The sequence below is a fragment of the Prionailurus viverrinus genome, chromosome C1, assembly GCF_022837055.1.
Source record: "Prionailurus viverrinus isolate Anna chromosome C1, UM_Priviv_1.0, whole genome shotgun sequence".
Taxonomy (NCBI): Eukaryota; Metazoa; Chordata; class Mammalia; order Carnivora; family Felidae; genus Prionailurus; species Prionailurus viverrinus.
This window is the reverse complement of record NC_062568.1, coordinates 10,674,757-10,695,114: the sequence shown is the minus strand read 5'-3', so window position 1 is coordinate 10,695,114 and position 20,358 is coordinate 10,674,757. Positions and strand designations below refer to the sequence as shown.

Sequence of the window (20,358 nt, the reverse complement as noted above, 5' to 3'; positions counted from 1 at the left end):
AAAAAAAAAAGGCAATGATCATAGATATGTGTTCCTTCTCCCCCAAGTTTCTTATCAGGCTCCCTAGGTAGAAAGTCTCTCAATCCATTATTAAGGAAAAAAAGAATTGCTCATTTAACCTAATCTCCTATCCTTTGAACTCTATAAACTAGGGACTCCCAGAAGGCTCTGGCTTCTTTTGTCTGGAGCCTCCACAGCTAACATCATATAAAAATGAAACTAGGGGTGCCTGGGTGGCTCAGTCAGTTAGGTATCTGACTTTGGCTCAGGTCATGTTCTCACAGTTCGTGAGTTTGAGCCTCGTGTCAGGCTCTGTGCTGACACCTGTTTCAGATTTTGTGTCTCCCTCCCTCTCTGCCCCTCCCCCACTCATTCTCTCTCTCTCTCTCTCTCTCTCTCTCTCTCTCAAAAATAAATAAACATTAAAAAAATAAAAATAAATCGAACTGACATGCCCTTTGACACTGCATCTGCCCAGTAACTTCCTATTTCTCCTTAGATATTCTGCCCCAGGGTCCCTTCCTCTGAAAAGTATACAATGCCAGGCAGAGCGATGCCCTGTCTCCTGGTGTTCCCACACTCACTTTCCCTTACGTACCGCTTCGTGTCCCAACACGTTATTTACTGAGCCAGCTAATTCGGAGCTGGGGTCCTCTGGAAGCAGGGACTGTCTTACTTTCCATTAAAACCCCACTGCCCAGCATACAGGAGGAGCTTGGTAAGTATCCAACAAATCATTTAATTAGGAAATAACAAACACTACCTCCCTCCGTCACTCTACAAGTAGTGAAAAGAACCGGCATTTGTGGGTTTCTGTTCAATGCACAGCAGCTCAGCGTCATTGACTGGGTGGACCCAGATGAGCGGGACCAAACGACAGTCATGTTTTCGGTCCTGTGATTCAAACTCTCCCGAATGCCACAGGATCACAAGAGCCTGGGGCACAAGATGTCAATGCACCACTTGGGGAAAAGCCCCACCACTACCGATCGTTGTGTGGTGATGTCCAGCTGGAGAGATGATGGGGTCATAACACAATGCCAATCAGTGATTCCACACGTTTCACCCTCATTTATGTCACCCAACTGCCGCCTCTCTACATTTTTCCCTCGGGTTCAAGAACAGGGGGGAATATAAGGCTAAGGTGACCTCATATGCCAAAGTGACCTCCCTCGGCTGCGTTGTGAAGAATGACCCTGACCATAGCTCTGAGCCCCAGAAAGCCCATCAGCCAGTTCCTTGGTCGAGTGTGGCCAAGACTTCAATCCAGCCAAAGGCTTCTCTCTGAGCTCTTGCTTCATTGACCCTCTCTCTGCCCATCTCCGTGGATTCTGAGTCACAAGGCTGGGTAGACCCAGCACTACTTTTTAATAATTAGGTTATGGTACAGGTAGGTGTGAGAACCAGTGCCATCAGCCATCAACCAACTGGCTCTTTCACTGCCTTGTGCCACCTGCCTCGGTCAGAAACACCAGAAAGATGACTCTCGAGTGACTTGTTAGGCCCCCTGACTCCCGCTCCTTCCCTAAGCTTTTCTACTAATCCAATCCAAGATAATCTGTGTGCCTTCTTGGTCTTACATTAGCCACCTAGCTGGTCCTGCCCCAAGGATTATTGCAATATCAGACTTGTTCACCCTGCTTCACACACCCTCAAGATTGAGCTTCTTCTTCAGATCATGGCAGGACTACAGTACAAGAGAGTCGCTCTTCATTCATTCATTTATTCATTTACTCAACCGGCAGGTACTGAGTACTCATTATGGGCCAGACCTGGTGCTAGGCTCTTGGGATTCAATGGCCGGTGATACCAAAGAGTGGATCTGTGAGAAAGAGACTAGTTTGTATCACCAGCATTGACAAGAAGCCTGAGCCTAGTTCTGTTTCTTTCTTCTCTCTCACATATCATCCAACACTGATTCCAGACCCATGAGTGCTTGTCTGGGGCTGAGGTCGGCCTTGTGGATCTCTTTGCATAAACCCTGCTCCTTGTCACTTGCTCTGCTCCTCAGTGTTCAACACCAGCTCTCCTTATCCATAAATAATTAAACACCAAAAATCATTTACTCAGGATGAGGCCCAAGCCTGCGTCCCCAAATAGATTTCCTTTCCATAGACATCTTGGTTCTAGCTCCGTAGAGTAATTATGTATTTGGAGGATTGAGTCGTCCACCATATGTCTGCACAAAGGGCATCAATAAATCTATCCCCTCCCATTTCAGACTCTTTCTAAACTCATACCCACGAGCTAGTGACCTTGTCCCTTCCACTGGCTCTATTGCCAGGACTGAGAAGATCCCTCCGAACATAGGATGTTCCCCCAAATACCCAGCGCGTGTGAAAACCCCTTTCCAAACTGGACTAAAACAATTAAGTTTGTTCCCATCGCAGATGTGAAATATGATAGCTATTCCTAGGAACATTGCTGCCAAGGAAGGAATGACTCAGCAACTGACATTCCTACATCCGTTATTGAATAATTTGAGGTTCTATTCAGTTTTTCCTTGTAAGTTTTCAAGCTAAACTGTATAACTATACGAACTACAGGAGCAGGGACTCCAACAAGTGGTCAGGACCGAGGGGAGTCAAGTCCTTGCTCCTCTGGAGATGGATTGGGTACAAACAAAAACACATAAATACGTCAGGGAAAAAAATGGTTTCACAGAGACTTTCAACATGAGGAACATGAGCCGAGCAAGAGATCTCAGAGACACGCAGAAATAAGGGCGTCAAGAAGCGTATCAGCAAGAGACGTGAGCGACACACGCCAAGCTCTGAGATTGGGAGGGAAGGGGAAGTGACGTGGACGATCAGGTTCTGTCGTGTAATCCCACCTCCTGGAACTTCTGCTCTCATGTCCTCGGAGTGAATTTTTTTTTTTTTTTTTTTTTAATACCTGCTTTCAGCTTGAGTTTGGCCCAAGGGTAGGTTGACATAAGGAAGTGGGGACTGTGAGCAGGATTTGGAAAGGTAAAATGAACACAGATTCTGCCACCAGGCTGAGCAGAAGTCAAAGCCTGCTTCTACGACTTCTGACTGTGTATGACCTCGGCCCAACCAATAAACAGCTCGGGGCCTCAGTTTTATTTATAATTTGGGGCTAATGATGCCCACCTCATGGGATTGCATGAAGATTAAACAGGATAACAAAAGTGGTAAAGATGACCTTCCTACCCTGTTCTTGAAACATTTGTAGGGGGGGCGCTGGGTGGCTCAACTGGTTAAGCGCCTGACTCTTGGTTCCGGCTCATGTCATGGTCTCGAGGTTCGTGAGTTCGAGCCCCGCATGGGGCTCTGCGCTGACGGTGAGGAGCCTGCTTGGGATTCTCTGTCTCCCCCTCTGTCTGCCCCTCCCCTGCTCTCTTTCTCTCTCAAAAATAAATAGGGGCGCCTGGGTGGCTCAGTCGGTTAAGCATCCGACTTCGGCTCAGGCCGTGATCTCACAGTCCGTGAGTTCGAGCCCCGCGTCGGGCTCTGTGCTGACAGCTCGGAGCCTGGAGCCTGCTTTGGATTCTGTGTCTCCCTTTCTCTGACCCTCCCTCGTTCGTGCTCTGTCTTTCTCTGTCTCAAAAATAAATAAACATTAAAATTTTTTTTTAATAAATAAACATTTAAAAAAAATTTTGCAATAGATCATTGTCTCTTTTTTTCTAAGGTTTTTTTTTTGAGAGAGTGAGAGGGAGAGAATGTGTAGGCAAGTGGGGGAGGGGCACAGAGAGAGAGAGAGAGAGAGAGAGAGAGAGAGAGAGAGAGAATCCTAAGCAGGCTCCACGCCATCAGCACAGCTCTCACAAACCCTGAGATCATGACCTGAGCCAAAATCAAGGGTCAGATGCTCAGCTGACTGAGCCACCCAGGTGCCCCTGGAAAAGATAACTGTCAAAAAAAAAGAGCAACATACTTGACTGGAAACAAGTGAGCTAAGAACACCTGACACATTTAAAGAATTTGGAAGTTTTACCTCCTGCACTTCAAGTCCTGGGGGTTTTAAAAAGACATGCCTTAGATCGGAGCTGACCAACAGAACCTTCTGCAGTGATGGAAATGTTCCATGTCTACACTGCCTGATAGAGTGGCTTCTGCCCACATGTGGCTATTGTACACTCGGGACGTAGCTAGTGCAACTGAGGGACTTTTTAGTTTTATTTCCTTCTATTATAAATGACAGTCATACGTGGCTAGCTGCTTATGGAATTAGCGCTCCTTTAGATTTTTCTAGAACTTTCTCTCACACTGGACTTGAGGAGCCAGAAGAGTGACTTTAAGCTCACAGGCTCTGGAAGCAGTGTGCCTGGAATCAAATCCCAGCTCTGCCACTGGGGGATCTCACAAAAGTGCCTTTGCCTCAGTTTCCGCAACTGTGAAAGAGTAATGCTAATGATGCCTGCCTCATATAAGGTATTGGGAGGAATAAATAAATTAATGCAAGTAAGAGTCTCCAAGGGTATTATGACCCATTTACTCAACAGTAACAGTGCTCATGGGGCACCTGGGTGGCTCAGGTGGTTGAGCGTCCAACTCTTGACTTGGGCTCAGGTCATAATCTCACAGTTTGTGAGATCGAGCCCCACATCAGGCTCTGTACTGACAGCATGGAACCTGCTTAGGATTCTCTCTCTCTCTCTCTCTCTCTCTCTCTCTCTCTCTCTCTTGAAAGGCAGGGGGCAGGGATGAAGGAGGACAGAAGAGTGAATGAAGTAGGCAGTAAGGTTTTTCATGAAGAGTGAAGACAACTTCTAAAATAAAATAAATGACACAATATGAAAGCTCTCAATAAAAATTTCAGCAGGGTGACCACTGAAGACGAAGACAGAGAACGTAGTCTGGAGGAAGACACGCTCCCAAGTGGTAGTTGAGGGATTCGATCGCTTGGAGAACCACAGAGAGAGAAAAGAGGGCAAAGGGGTCTACTTAAACACCACATATACAAAAATAAAACCTTCAGGGGCGCCTGGGGGGCTCAGGAGGTTATGCATCCGACTCTTGATCTCCACTCAGATCACGATCTCATGCGTCATGAGCTCAAGCCCCGTATTGGGCTCTGCACTGACAGCAAGAAGCCTGCTTGGGATTCTCCCTCTCCCTCTCTCTCAAAATAAGTAAATAAACATTAAAAAAAAAAAAAAAAAGAAACCTTCCGTCATTTAAAAAGTGTGCTCAACCAAGCTTGTTCAAGACAATACAATTGTCAGGTACGTGACCCTATCTGTCCATGGTATAGTCTAATCCAAAAGTCACCGTTGTCAGTGAAGTGTGTGTTGTGTGGACCTTCCCATACCCGCATTTTTATTAACCCTACAGTCACCGATTCCCCAAAAAAGCAGTATTGGGCAAGTTTTCATAACTGTTTATTCATTATAAATAGTAAATATTTACTGCACTTTTTACATGAAAGACATTTTTACAACACATCGTTGTTGGTTGAGGCTGCGACACAAAGCCCATCGCCTTCTAGGACCAACGTATGAACTACTCTGGAACTACGCCTAATCTCACTAACCGACTACGTCATCATCCTTAACTCTAAAGGGAATGTATCTGTGCCTACCTCGCTCATGGTTCCAAGAATAGAAAGAAATAAATAACACTGCCTTCCCCCTTCTCGTTCCTCGTAACATCTCGAAAAACAAATTTATTGACATTCTAAAATGTCACCACACAAATGTATGTAAACCTCAGTTCCTCTGGTCTTTTAACGTTGGGTATCCTTGTATAATTTAAAAGTACATGAGAGCCACGTGGACATTTCTGTTCTTGCCCTGCCTTTCATAGAAAAGAGAAGAATGTAAACGTCGTCATGTTAAAAGCCTTATTCTCGAACACGGTCTCTAGTCAAAAGGAGCAAGCCGGGTGTTGGTTGTCCATTAAATGGCGAACATCATGCATTCTACCGCAATGAATCATGGGCTGCGAAAATAAAGCACCTGCAAAAATAGAGTTCTGATTCTGTTTCTACGGCCCTGGCCACTGCCAGAGCATCCGTGAGGTACACAGTATTGCACACCGATAAGCAGCTGTGGGAACGCACGTCACTTCTTCTCCACCGCGCCCTCCCCCCAGGTTGGCCAGGTTGGCTTCCAAATGAAAACGAACTGGGAAGATGTCACATACCTCTCCCCACACCGAGAAAGAAAACAAGCTTTTCTTCCTGTTATCCCATATCCTGTCAGCAAGGCTGCCCGCCCGGGACATTATTTATTGACAACCGGGTTACAAAGGAGGGTGAGATCACAAATAATTTATTTGGGAGGTCCTTTACATCTAGTCTAGCTTCCTAAAAATGGTGCCACTTATTTTTATATCGATTTCCAGTGTGTAAAGGTCAAGGATTCCTCCGTTCCTGCTTCGTTACGTGAGCAGTTTTAAGATCGTAGAAGTGTCAGCATTGAAACATCAAACATGTCATACTTTAGAGTACTTTCTGACTTTACTTTAGAAACATTCTGCTTGCCTGAACCAGTCCAGATAAATCTCACGCACACATACACATACACACACACACACACACACACGCACACGCACACACAAATGGAATGTTTTAGCTCCTTGATCATCAGCACGGAAGAGTTGGGGTATTTGATATGTAGCCATGTTAAATCATTGCCTTCAAATGTTGTGTTTGTCTTTTTACGGTTCCAGGCCTTCCTTTCTTCCATCGCGTTTGTCCAACATGTTCAAAAGAATTTGAGACCAACTACCGGAGGGGGGAAAAAAGAAAAAAAACCACTCTTCTTGGTCTCCTGTCGAGACTGCCCCCCAAAAAAGCTGATTTTTGTTTTCTGAGGAGATTCTTCATGTGTAGGCTGGGGAGACCGGAAACAAGGCCAGTTCGAGCTCCAAGTGGACAGTTCACTTACGCGATATCAGGCTTGAGATAATGAAAGGCACCTGTAAGGAAACACACACAGCTCTTTAGGTCACGTTGGGACAATTCACAGCAAGAGGCAAAATCAGCTACAGGCTGACGATGTCATATTTCATACCACGGTATCAAAGGATCGAGACCAATATTTTTATTCCCGGGACAAGTTTGACACAAGTCTGTGTCCTTGGGATTATACCCCATGTGATCCTTGAGCTGACCTCATTAAGAACATGTGTTTCTAATGCCAGGGGTTATTTCATTTTGGCCAACCCTCGTGTTTTACCTAGTGGCAATCAGGTTTCACATCTCGGCAATTAATAACCGCAAGATGTCATTGACATCAGTTAAGAAAATAATTAGACAAGGGAGCCCTTGCCGGGACAATCGGCTGGCTTTGCCGCAACATTGATACTGGGATGTAAGGCCTAATGGTGCCTCTGCCCACCCCCCTCTTTCTTAAGGAAGGGTGGGGACTTTTCACCCTTTCAGGAGGAACGCTCCCCCAGAAAGACCCAGGCTTACTTTGTCCATACTGCCCATATTGGTAGCCGGTGACGGGGTCCATACTGTAGCCCGTGGTGCTGTAGGTGGGTGGACAGTAGGACTGAGACGTTGGCAGACTGTCCAAGCTCTTCATATGGTCTAGTCTCTGACTGCAGCTGGCCGACACCGTGGTGGTAGGTTCCAGGCCCCCGGTGAGAGGGGAGAGAGCATAATCGGTCTGGGGCTGATGGGGCACACCACCGTGGTTGGTCAGGAGTCCCATTACCTAAAGTAGACAGGCAGATTGGGAGGAAGTAAGAATGCAGGGCGGACCAGATCAGAGCCGAGAGCTGAAAGCATCACCGGAAAGGTCCCCTTTTTATTTCTTCGGAAATCTGCTGTTACAGGGCCTTCCAGAAGACGATGACTGCAAGGCAAAGGGGCGTGGACACCGCCTCGTGCGCAGTGATAACATCTGACTGCAGTTTCAGAAAAAAGGAAGGGGGGGGAGGAAGGTGTAGGGGGGAGCGGGGAGGGAAAAGAAGAAGAGGTGGAAAGAGAGACTCACCATGCCTCTCGTGATAAAATCGGACTAGAATTTCAAAGAAGGGGAAAGGAAGGAGGGACAGAAGGACAGAGGGAGACATTATATCTGTTCATGTAGAGCACTGGCTAATCATAGATTACATCTGGAAGCTTCACATGTGATTTTTAAACACACGTTTGCTTATGTTTTTTAAAAAGCTCAGTGGAGTCAAATGAAATCCTCGTTGTGTATTTTCAGATGTCTAGGTCTGCTTTCATAGCGTTCCCTCTCCAGAAGGTTCCTCTCCCTAACGCGGCCATCTTTCAGTAATTAGAAATAATTACTCCCTCCCCGATGTTCCCAAGCGTTTCATTCATCCCTCCCACTATGCGATCATGACTTTGCTCACCTACTTTGAATTATGAGAGTTTTGAGGCTAATAACCTACTTACCTTTATAGTCCTAGAACCTAACTTGGCACTTGGCACATATTAGGTACTGAGGGAAGGAGGGAGGCAGGGAAGGATGGATGAATGGAAGGAAGGAAGGAAGGGAGGGAGTAGTAACCAACTGCCTCCATTACCTGCCCTTTCACTTCTTCTCTAAACATTTCATATATAAGAAGTGTTAACAGGAAAGAAAAGGTGGAAATGCAAACATGTTCTAAAAAGTCCATTCGGTGTTGTAAATAACCCTGGAGAGCAAGAGAAGTTTAAAAAGAAAAGAAAAGAAAGAAAAACCACCTTGTGGTAACAGAATGACTTTCAGATGCGCATGGGGAAGGGTTTCCCAAACTCAAGCTCGCTGACCCTTACAGCCCCTTGTGATGGAAGTTAAGTGGCTAATTAATTTGGCAGCTGGAAAACTGCCACCCGAGAGAGGGAGGGATTTTTCTCGGCTGCTCTGATCTAGCAGCCGGGGTCAAGAAGCAGTTGCAGAAGAAATCCGGTACTGTGTGTAGAGCCCCCCCCCCAAAATATTACCTGTTTCCCAAGTATTTTAGTGCAGGAGCCCACAACTGCAGGCAATGCCATTATAGTCCTGTTGTATCGGGGCGCCCGGGTGGTTCAGTCAGTTGAGCATCTGACCTCGGCCCAGGTCATGATCTCGCTGTTCATGAGTTCGAGCCCCTCATCGGGCTCTGTGCTCTGCTCAGAGCCTGGATCCTGTTTCAGATTCTGTCTCCCTCTCTCTGCCCCTCCCCCGCTCATGCACGCGCGCGCGCACGCGCCCTCTCTCTCTCTGTCTCTCAAATAAATAAAAACGCTTTAAAAATTTTATTTAAAAAATATTCCTGTTGTATCTGAGGAAGAAATTAAAAGTACAAATAAGGGCAGGAGGAGAGAGGAGCAATGAACCCCAAGCCCCATCTCTGGCCTCGTGCTGTCCCCCGAGGTAATTCAGACCACAAAATCCTGGATGTAGGAGTTCCAGCAAGGGACTACTCTTGCATCCCAGAAAAGGCATCCTAAATTAGATTTCAAAACGGAGGATGCCACAATCCCCTTTGGGAGAGGTCTGCATAATCCTCATAGCCAAACAAAATCTTCTTGAAATGCAGCTTTAAACAGATCTATCTTCAATTAGCCCCGTGAGACCAAAGGGGGGGTCTGCTTACCACCTTCTATGGATTACCCTTTCTTCCTGTATTTTAACAAGTCACCGATTTCCCTCACCTTTTCCCTTAAGAGCTATTCTCTGTTTCCTTGTCTGCCTTTCATTTGACTTGTGTGTGTGAGCATGTGAGAAAGGGGGGCCAGTGTGCAGAAAGGGACACAGCAATACCCAAATTTTTAAAGATGTTCCAGGGGCTCTAAATTTCCTTGAGTTATGTAGCGGAATAGCTTTTTTTTTTTTTTTTTAAATTTCTTTTTTCAACGTTTATTTATTTTTGGGACAGAGAGAGACAGAGCATGAACGGGGGAGGGGCAGAGAGAGAGGGAGACACAGAATCGGAAACAGGCTCCAGGATCCGAGCCATCAGCCCAGAGCCCGACGCGGGGCTCGAACTCACGGACCACGAGATCGTGACCTGGCTGAAGTCGGACGCTTAACCGACTGCGCCACCCAGGCGCCCCCGGAATAGCTTTTTAAAAAGCTTTAAAAACTACATATATTTTAAAAAATAATCATATGTGACAGAGCATAGTTTTATTTTACTGGGCATTTGGAGAAAACGAAAGTCACAAAATAAAGAATCAGTCGGATTCAGAGCTGCAGTACGATAGAGGTTTCTAGAACATGGGGTTCTCATGGGCCCTACCTGACGCCGTTTACGGTCAGTTGATTGCTTCATTTTCTCCTTCTAAAAACTGTGAACATAACCCAGAATGCATTTGAGTTATTTCCTGAACGTTCTTCCACCTACATGGGTTTTTTTTTCTTTTTTTGCCTTTGAGTTTGTGTAGATGATTTTACAGTATATGTTTGGAGCATTCATAAAAATGCTACTGACAGTCTAGTTTATTAAGTATTTTGTTTCAGCCCAAATTATCCATTCGTGTCTCTTAGAAGAAAAGGATCTAAAACGGAAGTCTTTCAGTGCCAAGCACATCCCTTCAAATCATGGGTATCTGGATGGAGAAAATAACGATACGAAAAATGTAACTATTTCAATGAAAGGGGGGTAAGGACACAGGGCACAAATACTTTACTGCAAATAAACTGTGCTGAGTAAAAACAAGTACTTAGAAAAAGCCGTTTGGTAATTACATGAATCCAGAGAAGAAAAATGGCCAATGGCACTGGGTAAAAAGGAAATACATTTTTTTTTTTGGGGGGGGGACAGAGAGAGACAGAGCATGAACAGGGGAGGGGCAGAGAGAGAGGGAGACACAGAATCGGAAACAGGCTCCAGGCTCCGAGCCATCAGCCCAGAGCCCGACGCGGGGCTCGAACTCCCGGACCGCGAGATCGTGACCTGGCTGAAGTCGGACGCTTAACCGACTGCGCCACCCAGGCGCCCCAGGAAATACATTTTAAACTAAAATAGCATCCCTTGTGAAAATACTTACTTGTAGTTAATATTACGTTATAATATTATATTATTATAATTACAAATATAATAAATATTATATTACTATATTATAAAATATGTAATATTAGTACATTATAATTATATGTTATATAGTTATATATAGTTAATATTATGTCACTTCAAAGGAGAAAAGGAGTACTCTATACACAATGAAGGTTGAAGAGTGAGAGCGAAATGTTATTCAAAACATGCACACTCGCCCATGAGGTATCCTGTACATTTTCGTGATAAACTTTTTTTTCATCCTCTGCCATATATTTCTTAGTCTGCATAACTTTGAAAGCGGTAATAATGTTGTCCATTGGAGAAAACCTTGAAGATCCGAAAAGAGAAGAAATGAGTCCTTCCTGTAAGCAAAAGTCAGCTTACGCTGTTCAGGGAGAAACTTTTTGCCGTTCTGAATTTATGAAATACTTTAGGACAAGACTTAAATCTAAGACCTAGAAGTATATCTGCAGGAGGATGGAGAAGATATAGCCGTATCTGCCAGAGCCGTTTTCCAGGGCCATTGGAAAGATAGTTCCTTAAGGTTCCAGGGCACAGCGTCCTTAAGACGTTGCAGAGCGTGACCCGGTCAGGAGGGATGGCTGCTGCGTAAATGGGACAGGAAGGAATCCACACTGGGTCTTCCTATCAGTATTGCCAATGTCACACACAGAAAGCAAGTGACAGCTTCTGCTTGAGCAAGAGCCCTTAGCTCAGCAGTCCAGGAGTTGTAGTGGCCAATGTGAAACACTTAAAAGGACCAGAGCCCAACTTTGGTCTTCCCTGATAGAGCCTAAGAGACACACATTTTCCTGCCAGTTCTTCTTTCCACTGTGATGGTCACATATTGCCATCCTTTCTTTCTCCAGAATTATTTAAGGATGGGCAAGAGGCACTGGCCCAAAATGGACACTAACAAATAATTCTAAACTCACATGATTGATTCCAGGATTTCACATGGAGAAAACTTGAGAAATGTACATCTTTTCAAATAACTTCTCATTTGAAAACTGAAGAGGATATCTGTGTCGGGAGGTAAAATAGTGAATATATCAAGGCAACATGCACTACTTTCCCCTAACATAATTTAAAACCTCAAATCTCTATGGAGGGTCCCATTACACTTTCATGTACATTTCTTTAAAAGCTATTTTGTATTTCATGTGGTTCAAGAGAAGCTATGGAAATTTCTTTTTGTGCTCCACAAAGAAGTTGGTAAACGAACTTCTTAGAGCTCCCCCAATATGGCTATGGAATGTCTTCTAGCCATATTTTCTTTCTAAGAATATTGTCACGATTTCTTTTATACATGTTTTTCCTACAGCAATTTGTCATTTGAAGCCTAAAATAAAATCTCCATTTGTTGCAAAGTGGGGTATTTTCCCCCCTCATAAACCATTAGTGAGCTATTTCTACTACAGGACTGGCATTTTTGCTAATTTTTTTTTTTTAATTTGGAGTCAAGGGAAGAATAATTGCCCAGTTTTCACAAACAATTTCAAAGGAAAATCAGTGCACTTGGAACTATTCAGTTCTGTCTACGGAACACTGACCACATTCTTACTAAATGCCACAGAAGCCCAGAAGATACAATGACCAAGATCGCTGTCGTGTCCCCCTGGGACATACAGCTTCTTTGAGTTTGAGTACAGCTCCCAGGTGAGGAGTCTGAAAAGGCCTATTAAGTATATTTCTAAACTGTTACCTCCAAAAACACTTCCTAGACATTGTTTCTAGATTGTTTTAAGGATAAGCTTTTAAAAAAAAAAAAATTCAAAGCCTTAGAATCATGTGCCGACGCTAATGCTGATTCTTCAGTTATTCGAATGATCAGAGACATTTTCTGAAGATCTCCTTAAAGTCATTCTCCAGGTTCAGAATTCTGAACAGGGTGTTCATATCTTGATTGGAAGATTATACGGTTCAGGAAAAACTAACTCTTGACAATTGTTCCACGACATCTTTCTCTTGAATTAATTTTCCTATTGTAAGATGAAATATAAAATAAAAACTATGGGCCAAATGAAGATTTACATTGAAAACAACGTGTCTGGAAAATTTGTCTTCGCGGGTTACGGTTTTTGCCATCAGCCGAAAGGGCTCAGAGCTCATCAAAAATCTCAAATGATTTAGCAAATTATGGTGTATATCTCGGTGCATCTTTTTTCCTTAGTGGGAATCCTGGTTCATGTCTTTGTTTTCTTGTTTGTGCCGAACTAATCTTGTGATTTCACATTTAATGATGCACATTTATTTACATTTTAGAAAACTGTCGTGAAATATAGCTATGTAGGATATAAAGAGGTTTTTTTTAGTTTGGTTTTTTTTTTTTTTTAGCTTCTACCCTCCCCTCCCAAACTCTATATACTGATTGTATATATATTGAATTCGGCTCTAATTTATTTTCAAAATGAAACAAAAATACTCGAACGTTTAAGAGTGTGTGTGTGTGTGTGTGTGTGTGTGTGTGTGTGTGTGTGTTTTGCTAACACAGCTGCTCTGGGAGTCATCTGATGGTTATATTTCAGTGACTGTACCTTTGAGGCTTGAAAAGCCTAAATTTGGACAAGGGAGAACCAGAACATTGCCTTCAGATTCAAATGCCTTAGGAGTTATCCTGCAGTTGATTAGTATCGAAATAATTAGATTTTTGGCCCTGTCCGTTTAAAAGCTCTAAGAGGGAAGTAGCCTGAGGGCAGAGTTTCTTTAAGGTAAGTATGGTGACCTTCTCACCCACACCCACAGTTATGGGAAGGGCATGGCCGACCTTTACCTAACCAGATAGAACACTAGTGCTTAGAAAACAGCTACCACATCCTTATTTTTAATTTTAATCCTTAGCTTACATTTTGCAAGGAGCTATGTTTAATGCACGATTCAAAAGTATGAGTGCCGGACAAGTGTGGTTCATACGCTGCACGTATTTCTAAGATTTTTTTTGAAAAGAGCACCAGAAGTATCGTCTCGGATAAACCCTAAGTTCTAGATGCCCTTTCATCTCCAGCCCTCTGGCCAATCACAGAATAACTTTTGTTTCATCAGTTCTCCAGGGCACCTATTTCTCAATAGAGCGAAGCTGTTAAATTGATAGCAATACCCTTTGGGCCCTGCCGACTAACACTTAAAACCAGGCAAAGACTCAGCACAGAAATGGTTTGCGGTAATGACGTGTACGTGCACACGCGTTCACACACACATACACACATGCACGTACACAGTGTTTACTTCTGGCCAATGATGAGCACGTCCATCTAGAACCAACAAAATAAGGCCCATTAAGAAAACGCTTATTTCGCCTAAATGAAAAAGTATGCCAGTTAATAACAGTTGGTATTTGACTGTGTTAGACCCACCATGGGTCCTAATAAAATTCTCATATGTTTTAATTCATTTACGCATGCCTGCATTTAATATGCTTTGTGACCATGTCTACAATTAATATGATTTATGGGAAAAGAACATGTGCAATATCGGGGGTGGGGGGGAGAGAGTATAGCGTAGACTTTTTTTCTTCTATGAATGAAAAATATAACAAAACGGCTCAAGGAAAATCGTTGGCTGTTAGCATATTAAGAGGGACTGACAGAGCCCTGAGTAAACTTGAGGGAGTTAATGATATCCTCTTATCTGACCCTGACACATTTGCAGCATGTAATTTACAGAAGCTCTGTCCAGGGAATCTTGACAAATGCTCCTAACGATGTCAGGGCAATGTTCCATTCTAATGGAAAACAGATGTGGGTCAGATACCCTCATTCATCACTTACCACAGAGAGTCTCAAACTCTCTCTGGAAGGAATGGCATTACCTGCTGTTAACTCTTCCCATCACCACCACAGTCCTCTCCAAGGTAAGTACTCAAACCCATCACCGCTTCAAAAACCTGCCTGAGCACGTGACTGTAGAAAATCAAACATATATCTGGGTTTAATTTCATGACCACTTCAGGACATGTTTGCTAAATATTCACTGACCCTTTGGGATCTAGGATTCCAAATCACGAAAGCGGAAAGCTCTACACTTGGGTATCCCACAATACTTCAGGGATTAAAACTTCATCTCTAATTGCCCATAAACTAAACCTGCATTCCAGGAACTGGAGGGCTGATTCACCTTCATAACCATTCATAAATGCAAATCTTGCTGCACCTTAACTGCCCAGCTCTGTCTAAGGTACACACACACACACACACACACACACACAAACTTATAATAAACTTGAAGTCCACATTGGCTTTTAGAAAGAAGGGCTTCAACTCTGCCCCTCTGAAACCATGGATGTTGGGCTACACTGTATTCTCTTTCCCCCGAGATTTTCCCTTCCCCCCGGTGCTCTAACAACATGGAGGACAGACATTCCAGCCTACCAAGGGAGAAAAACAGTGGCCCATCTCAACAAGGAAATCTCTTCTTCCTACTAGACCATGTGTGATGTAGGCGAATATTTCTATGGCTGCCCAAGTCCTAAGATGGAGTCCTAAGGCTCCATCTACTAAATGCCTAAAATTACAGAAGAGAAGCTTCCCTACCCTTCTCTTCAAGTGAAAGAAGGTATGTTCTCAGGGTAGAGGAAAGAGCCAACTGAAAAGACCAAGTCATACTAATTTAATGAATAGATCTCAGGAAGGCGATGTCTATTAACCATGGGAAAGCAGAAGGCAGCCTTGCAAACGTCAAAGAATATACCTTTTAAGAAATGTGTTCCTGCCTATTTCACAGGATTTCCGAGATGCATGGACACATGCAGCAAGGCCATCAATATGGGACATCTGAGAAGACAGTCTTCCAAGAACCAGAAGCTACTACCCCACTAAGCTAAAATCCTATGTACCTTAATTCTTTTTCTTACCCAATTCCAGGGACACTGAGCCAATACAAAGATGTTGTGTTGCTCATCTACCTGAAATGTACTTGTGTACTTTGCGATCATCAATTGGACAGTGGCTATGTCTCCTATTGCACAGGCAACTTGATAGATGCTGGGAACATATGGGGCCCACAGTGAAACCACTTACATGGTTCTCTGAGCTACAGAAACTAAACCTGCGCCTCCCGATCTTGACTAAAGAGAGTCTTTGTAATTTACTGACTAAAAGACTATTCCCCAATTAGTAACTCAACTACTCAGATTGTCCCTTACTTTCGAAGATCCTTCCACTGTACCTGTTATTTTAGCTACCTTTATCTTCTACTGATGAGAGAGAAGCATAGCGTTCATCAGATTCGCTTATCTTTCCAGTCCCATAGGAGCTGAACCGTAGATTTTTCAAAACGTGTTCATGTCAATATTGTATTTCAATAAATCAAAATGAGAATGAGAAAAGGAACCATTAGGATAACCCTGCCCCTCCCCACTCTAAGGCCCATGGAATGAAGGATCGTGGCCCTTATTCTTGCTGGAGTGAGTGTTCTTACATTCTTGCGATCTGAATTTCTCTTTAAAAAAAAGTTTATCTAGGGGCACCTGGGTGGTTCAGTCGGTTGAGCGTCCGACTTCAGCTCAGGTCACGATCTCGCGGTCCGTGGGTTCAAGCCCCGCGTCGGGCTCTGTGCTGACAGCTCAGAGCCCGGAGCCTGTTTCGGATTCTGTGTCTCCCTCTCTCTCTGCCCGTCCCCTGCTCATGCTCTGTCTCTCTCTGTCTCAAAAATAAATAAAAACATTAAAAAAAATTTTTTTTTAAGTTTATCTATTTTTGAGAGAGAGAGAGAGCAAGCAGGGAAGGAGCAGAGAGAGGGCGAGAGAGAATCCCAAGCAGGCTCTGCACTGACAGCTCTGACGTGGGGTCAAATTCACAAAGGGTAAGATCAGGACCTGAGCTGAGATCAAGAGTCAGACGCTTAACCGACTGAGCCACCCAGGCACCCCGTGATCTGAATCTCTCAAACAAAACTAAGTGTTGTACATTGTATTTCTGGGGACTCTCCTGTCTCAGGCACATGACAATTACTGCATTCTAAGCGGACATCAAAAGGAGTCCTTACTTCTGTACCAGTTTAACAAGAAGATGGAACAGAAGTGAAGACAGTTTAAGCAACGTGCCTGAAGACACACAGCTGATCAGTTTTGGAATCTAGTTGCTTTTGACCTTGAGACCTCCTTCTTGAGATCAATGGGTTACATCCACACTGCAATCTAGTCACTAGAATTCTCTTGCGTCTCTTTACACCCTTCTCTGCCTTATCTAAACATTATTAAGCAGTTAATAGCTTCTTCCTTAAAATTACTCTTTTGCATGCTACGTTATTATTATACGGGTGGTGGGGATGGTGCGGACAATGTGTCCAAGTAAAAGATAACATCAGACATTAAATAGAAAGAAAATTCACTTGCGGAAAAAAAACCAAGGGAGGCGTTTCAGAAATGGACAACTCATGAGCAGATCTCCACCCATGTTTTCTCTCATTTAGCACTTCCTAGGAAGTGTTGCACAAAACCTGGTAGTTTAATACTCAACAAAAGGGCTCCACAGTTGAATTAGAAAACACTGAATTAGACAAACATGCTTCCATACTGCAAGCCTTGTCAGAGCCTTTAGTAGTCTCATGGGCCCTGGGATTTTGGAAGATAGCACTTATCGGGGCACCTGGGTGGCGCAGTCGGTTAAGCGTCCGACTTCAGCCAGGTCACGATCTCGCGGTCCGTGAGTTCGAGCCCCGCGTCGGGCTCTGGGCTGACGGCTCAGAGCCTGGAGCCTGTTTCCAATTCTGTGCCTCCCTCTCTCTCTGCCCCTCCCCCGTTCATGCTCTGTCTCTCTCTGTCCCAAAAATAAATAAACGTTGAAAAAAAAATTTTTTTTTAAAAAAAGAAAGATAACACTTATCAAATTGTTGACTCAGAATCCCTTTTCCCCAAACCACTGTTTCAGGGAGCCCACTATGGGCAATGAGCCTGGATTATGAGGCACTGTTTGGTTTCTGGGTGTTCAAAGATGATTATGACCTAGCACCACTCCTCTAGAAGCTCCCAGTAAAAGGGGGAATGGGTGCTTTGTTATGTAATAACAGCCTGGTACGTGTTTTAACAAGGTGCAAACACACCGATGTACATCAACAGAGGCTGAAAGAAAAAATTCTGCCTGCGAGAGTCATGGACGGGTTGACACTGAACTAGAAATTTTCCTGTGGAGTCACACATAAATAGAGGCTCACCACTACGGAGCGTTCTTAAGTCAGAAGTTCAGTTAAATTTTTTTAATGCAAACTGTCCAAAATGAGACATCAGTTTTGTTTTGTTTTGTTTTGTTTTGTTTTGTTTTGTTTTGTTGTAAGATAAAAAGTTATTTCTTTCAAGAACGTCTGCCTCCTTCATTGTTCAGGGTTGAGGTTCTCTCACCAGGAGGAAATACCCCCTTCCAGGTGGAAACACTACGCTGTGGGTCTACAAAATGCACTGTCTCACAATCTCCCATCGTTCTCATAGGGACAGTCAGCAGGAACAGTGCTGTCGCTCATCTCAGCAACTCTGGTTTACCGAACTCCAGCTAAATGTCAAGCGTAATTTTTAAATATCATACAGTACATTGAAAAATACACACCTCTGATGAAACCCAGACTGTTTCGCAAAAACAGATTTCTTTAGAAAAAAAGAAAACAAAAAAATAGTACACAACTAATGACTAAAGCCAGTCTTCTGCGTCTGCACTACAAAGCACACATTCAGCCCCTAATTGAATAAATATGCAAGTATTCAGATTTCTGTAGATATTGCCATTTTGCAAATGCAGTAATAAATTAAAAGCTTTACGTTGCATTCCAACCACATATAAAGGGTTGATTCAGACCAGTGGCCTCACACTAGCATCCAGCATGGTCTTCCTGTGTTTTACCGACGACAAAGAAAAACTTTTTATTCTAGTAGCTTCGTTATAGACCCAGCAACCACACACAATTTTTTTCTCCCCCACAGCTAAAAAAAATCCGAATGGGCCTAAAAACCATGGGCGTGTTGCGTTTGATTTGTGCAATGTACAGGAGAAAGCAGCTGATGGAGTTTCTATTTAAATCAACTCAGCAGACACACAAAAAATTTAATTCAGCGAGAAAGGTTTGCTTGTGGCTCATTTCAGTGAGATGATGTAAGATTCAGTCATTGATGCTGCTCCCGCCCTTCTTTCAAAAGGAGATTTTGGCCAAGTAGCTGTTTCTTTCAAAATTCTCCCAATCTGTAACTAACTCAAGAGGCTGTGGCCAGAGCTGACACAAACCAGGGCTTTCCTCATATTCTGTAAGGGTAGCAACCACAGCCTTCGGAGAAAAACCAAAGGCACCAGGTCAATTACAGCCTGCACTGAATTCAACAGATGGATTAGCAACGATGTTTTCACCACGGAGAACATCTGAAAACCTAGGCGGGGAACAGAAACATGCACACGGTCAACAGTGATCCTGGTGTGGCTGAAATGGGCTCATTTATGGTCATCAACATCCTGGAGCCTTCCTCAACACGGGAGGCTTTGGCAGCCTTGGATTTGAGCTCACGGCCTGCTTCAGAAATGAAACAATGAGACTCGAGCCTCGGAAGGGCTGCTGCTTTTGCATGGCGTGTCTGTCTCTCCGTCCGTCCGAGCTTTGTTTGACACCCCACCAATCTCTTTAATCAAAATCCCTCCTCTTTGCCCCACAGGTGACTTTCTGGAAAGTGTAGACAGAGGGAAGCGCCTCTTTGGGACATGGGCTGCCGGGCTGGCTCTTTGCAATGATAAAAGAGGGCGGAGGGCACAGATCCTGCAACCCAAAACAAATGGGCTGGCATGAAGCGGCTTCTGCGTGTACGCCCGAAAACGTCCAGAAAAATCCCTCTCCTGAAACAGGAGCCGGCCCCGCCACCAGGGTAAATCTTACCGCTTTTCCGTGGATCAGCGGTACAAGAAAAGGTCAAGGAATTACCACGCCACAGTGAAGAAGATTGCTCCTTGCGTGAAACAGAAAAGCACCCCTCGCGACCGTTCTTAATGACTACACCTCATCCACGTAACAAGCTGATCCGCGGTAAGCTAGCCCTTATTCCTTCGCTGGACAAAGAACCATCAACTGGCCTTGCAGCTAAGGAATCTGAGATAATGCGAACACCGTGGTGCAAAAAAAAAAAAAAAAAAATGACAAGCAAAATCAAAAGCAGTCTTGAGTTTTGTGTACACATCTTAACACTCAAATGCTTCTCCCTAATAAGTTTCGGGATTAACAAATGTTTGTCAAAAGAAACTGCGCTGAGCAATTGAAGTCTAATTTGAAATGGAACCACGACGGTCTAATACATATATGCATGAAATGAGGACACTCGCTAACAGGCACGGCTGCCACCAAATATGCAATTTACATACATTACACACTAATAATCTCAATTTTAATATTATTCTTTAAAAGCGACTGGATGGGTGGCGGAGCTAAAGGTTTTCTTTTGCAAAATGCGAATAAGAACAAAAGTTGATCCTGGTTGTCCTCTGCCGTTAACCACGATCTCATT

At 43.9% G+C, this 20,358-nt stretch overlaps 1 protein-coding gene across 3 annotated transcripts in view; it reads right to left on the bottom strand.

Moving 5' to 3' along the window:
• Nucleotides 1–6,455: 6,455 nt before the first annotated feature.
• Nucleotides 6,456–20,358, bottom strand: part of PAX3 (paired box 3) — a 96,552-nt gene continuing 82,649 nt past the window's right edge. For all 3 annotated transcript variants that reach the window (XM_047871355.1, XM_047871354.1, XM_047871353.1), the window contains exons 8-9: nucleotides 7,387–7,633; nucleotides 6,456–6,887 (exon numbers count right to left, since the gene is read on the bottom strand). In XM_047871355.1, the coding sequence (XP_047727311.1) occupies nucleotides 6,853–6,887; nucleotides 7,387–7,633 (282 nt within the window). In that variant the 3' untranslated portion in view covers nucleotides 6,456–6,852. The remainder of the gene's footprint in view (nucleotides 6,888–7,386; nucleotides 7,634–20,358) is intronic.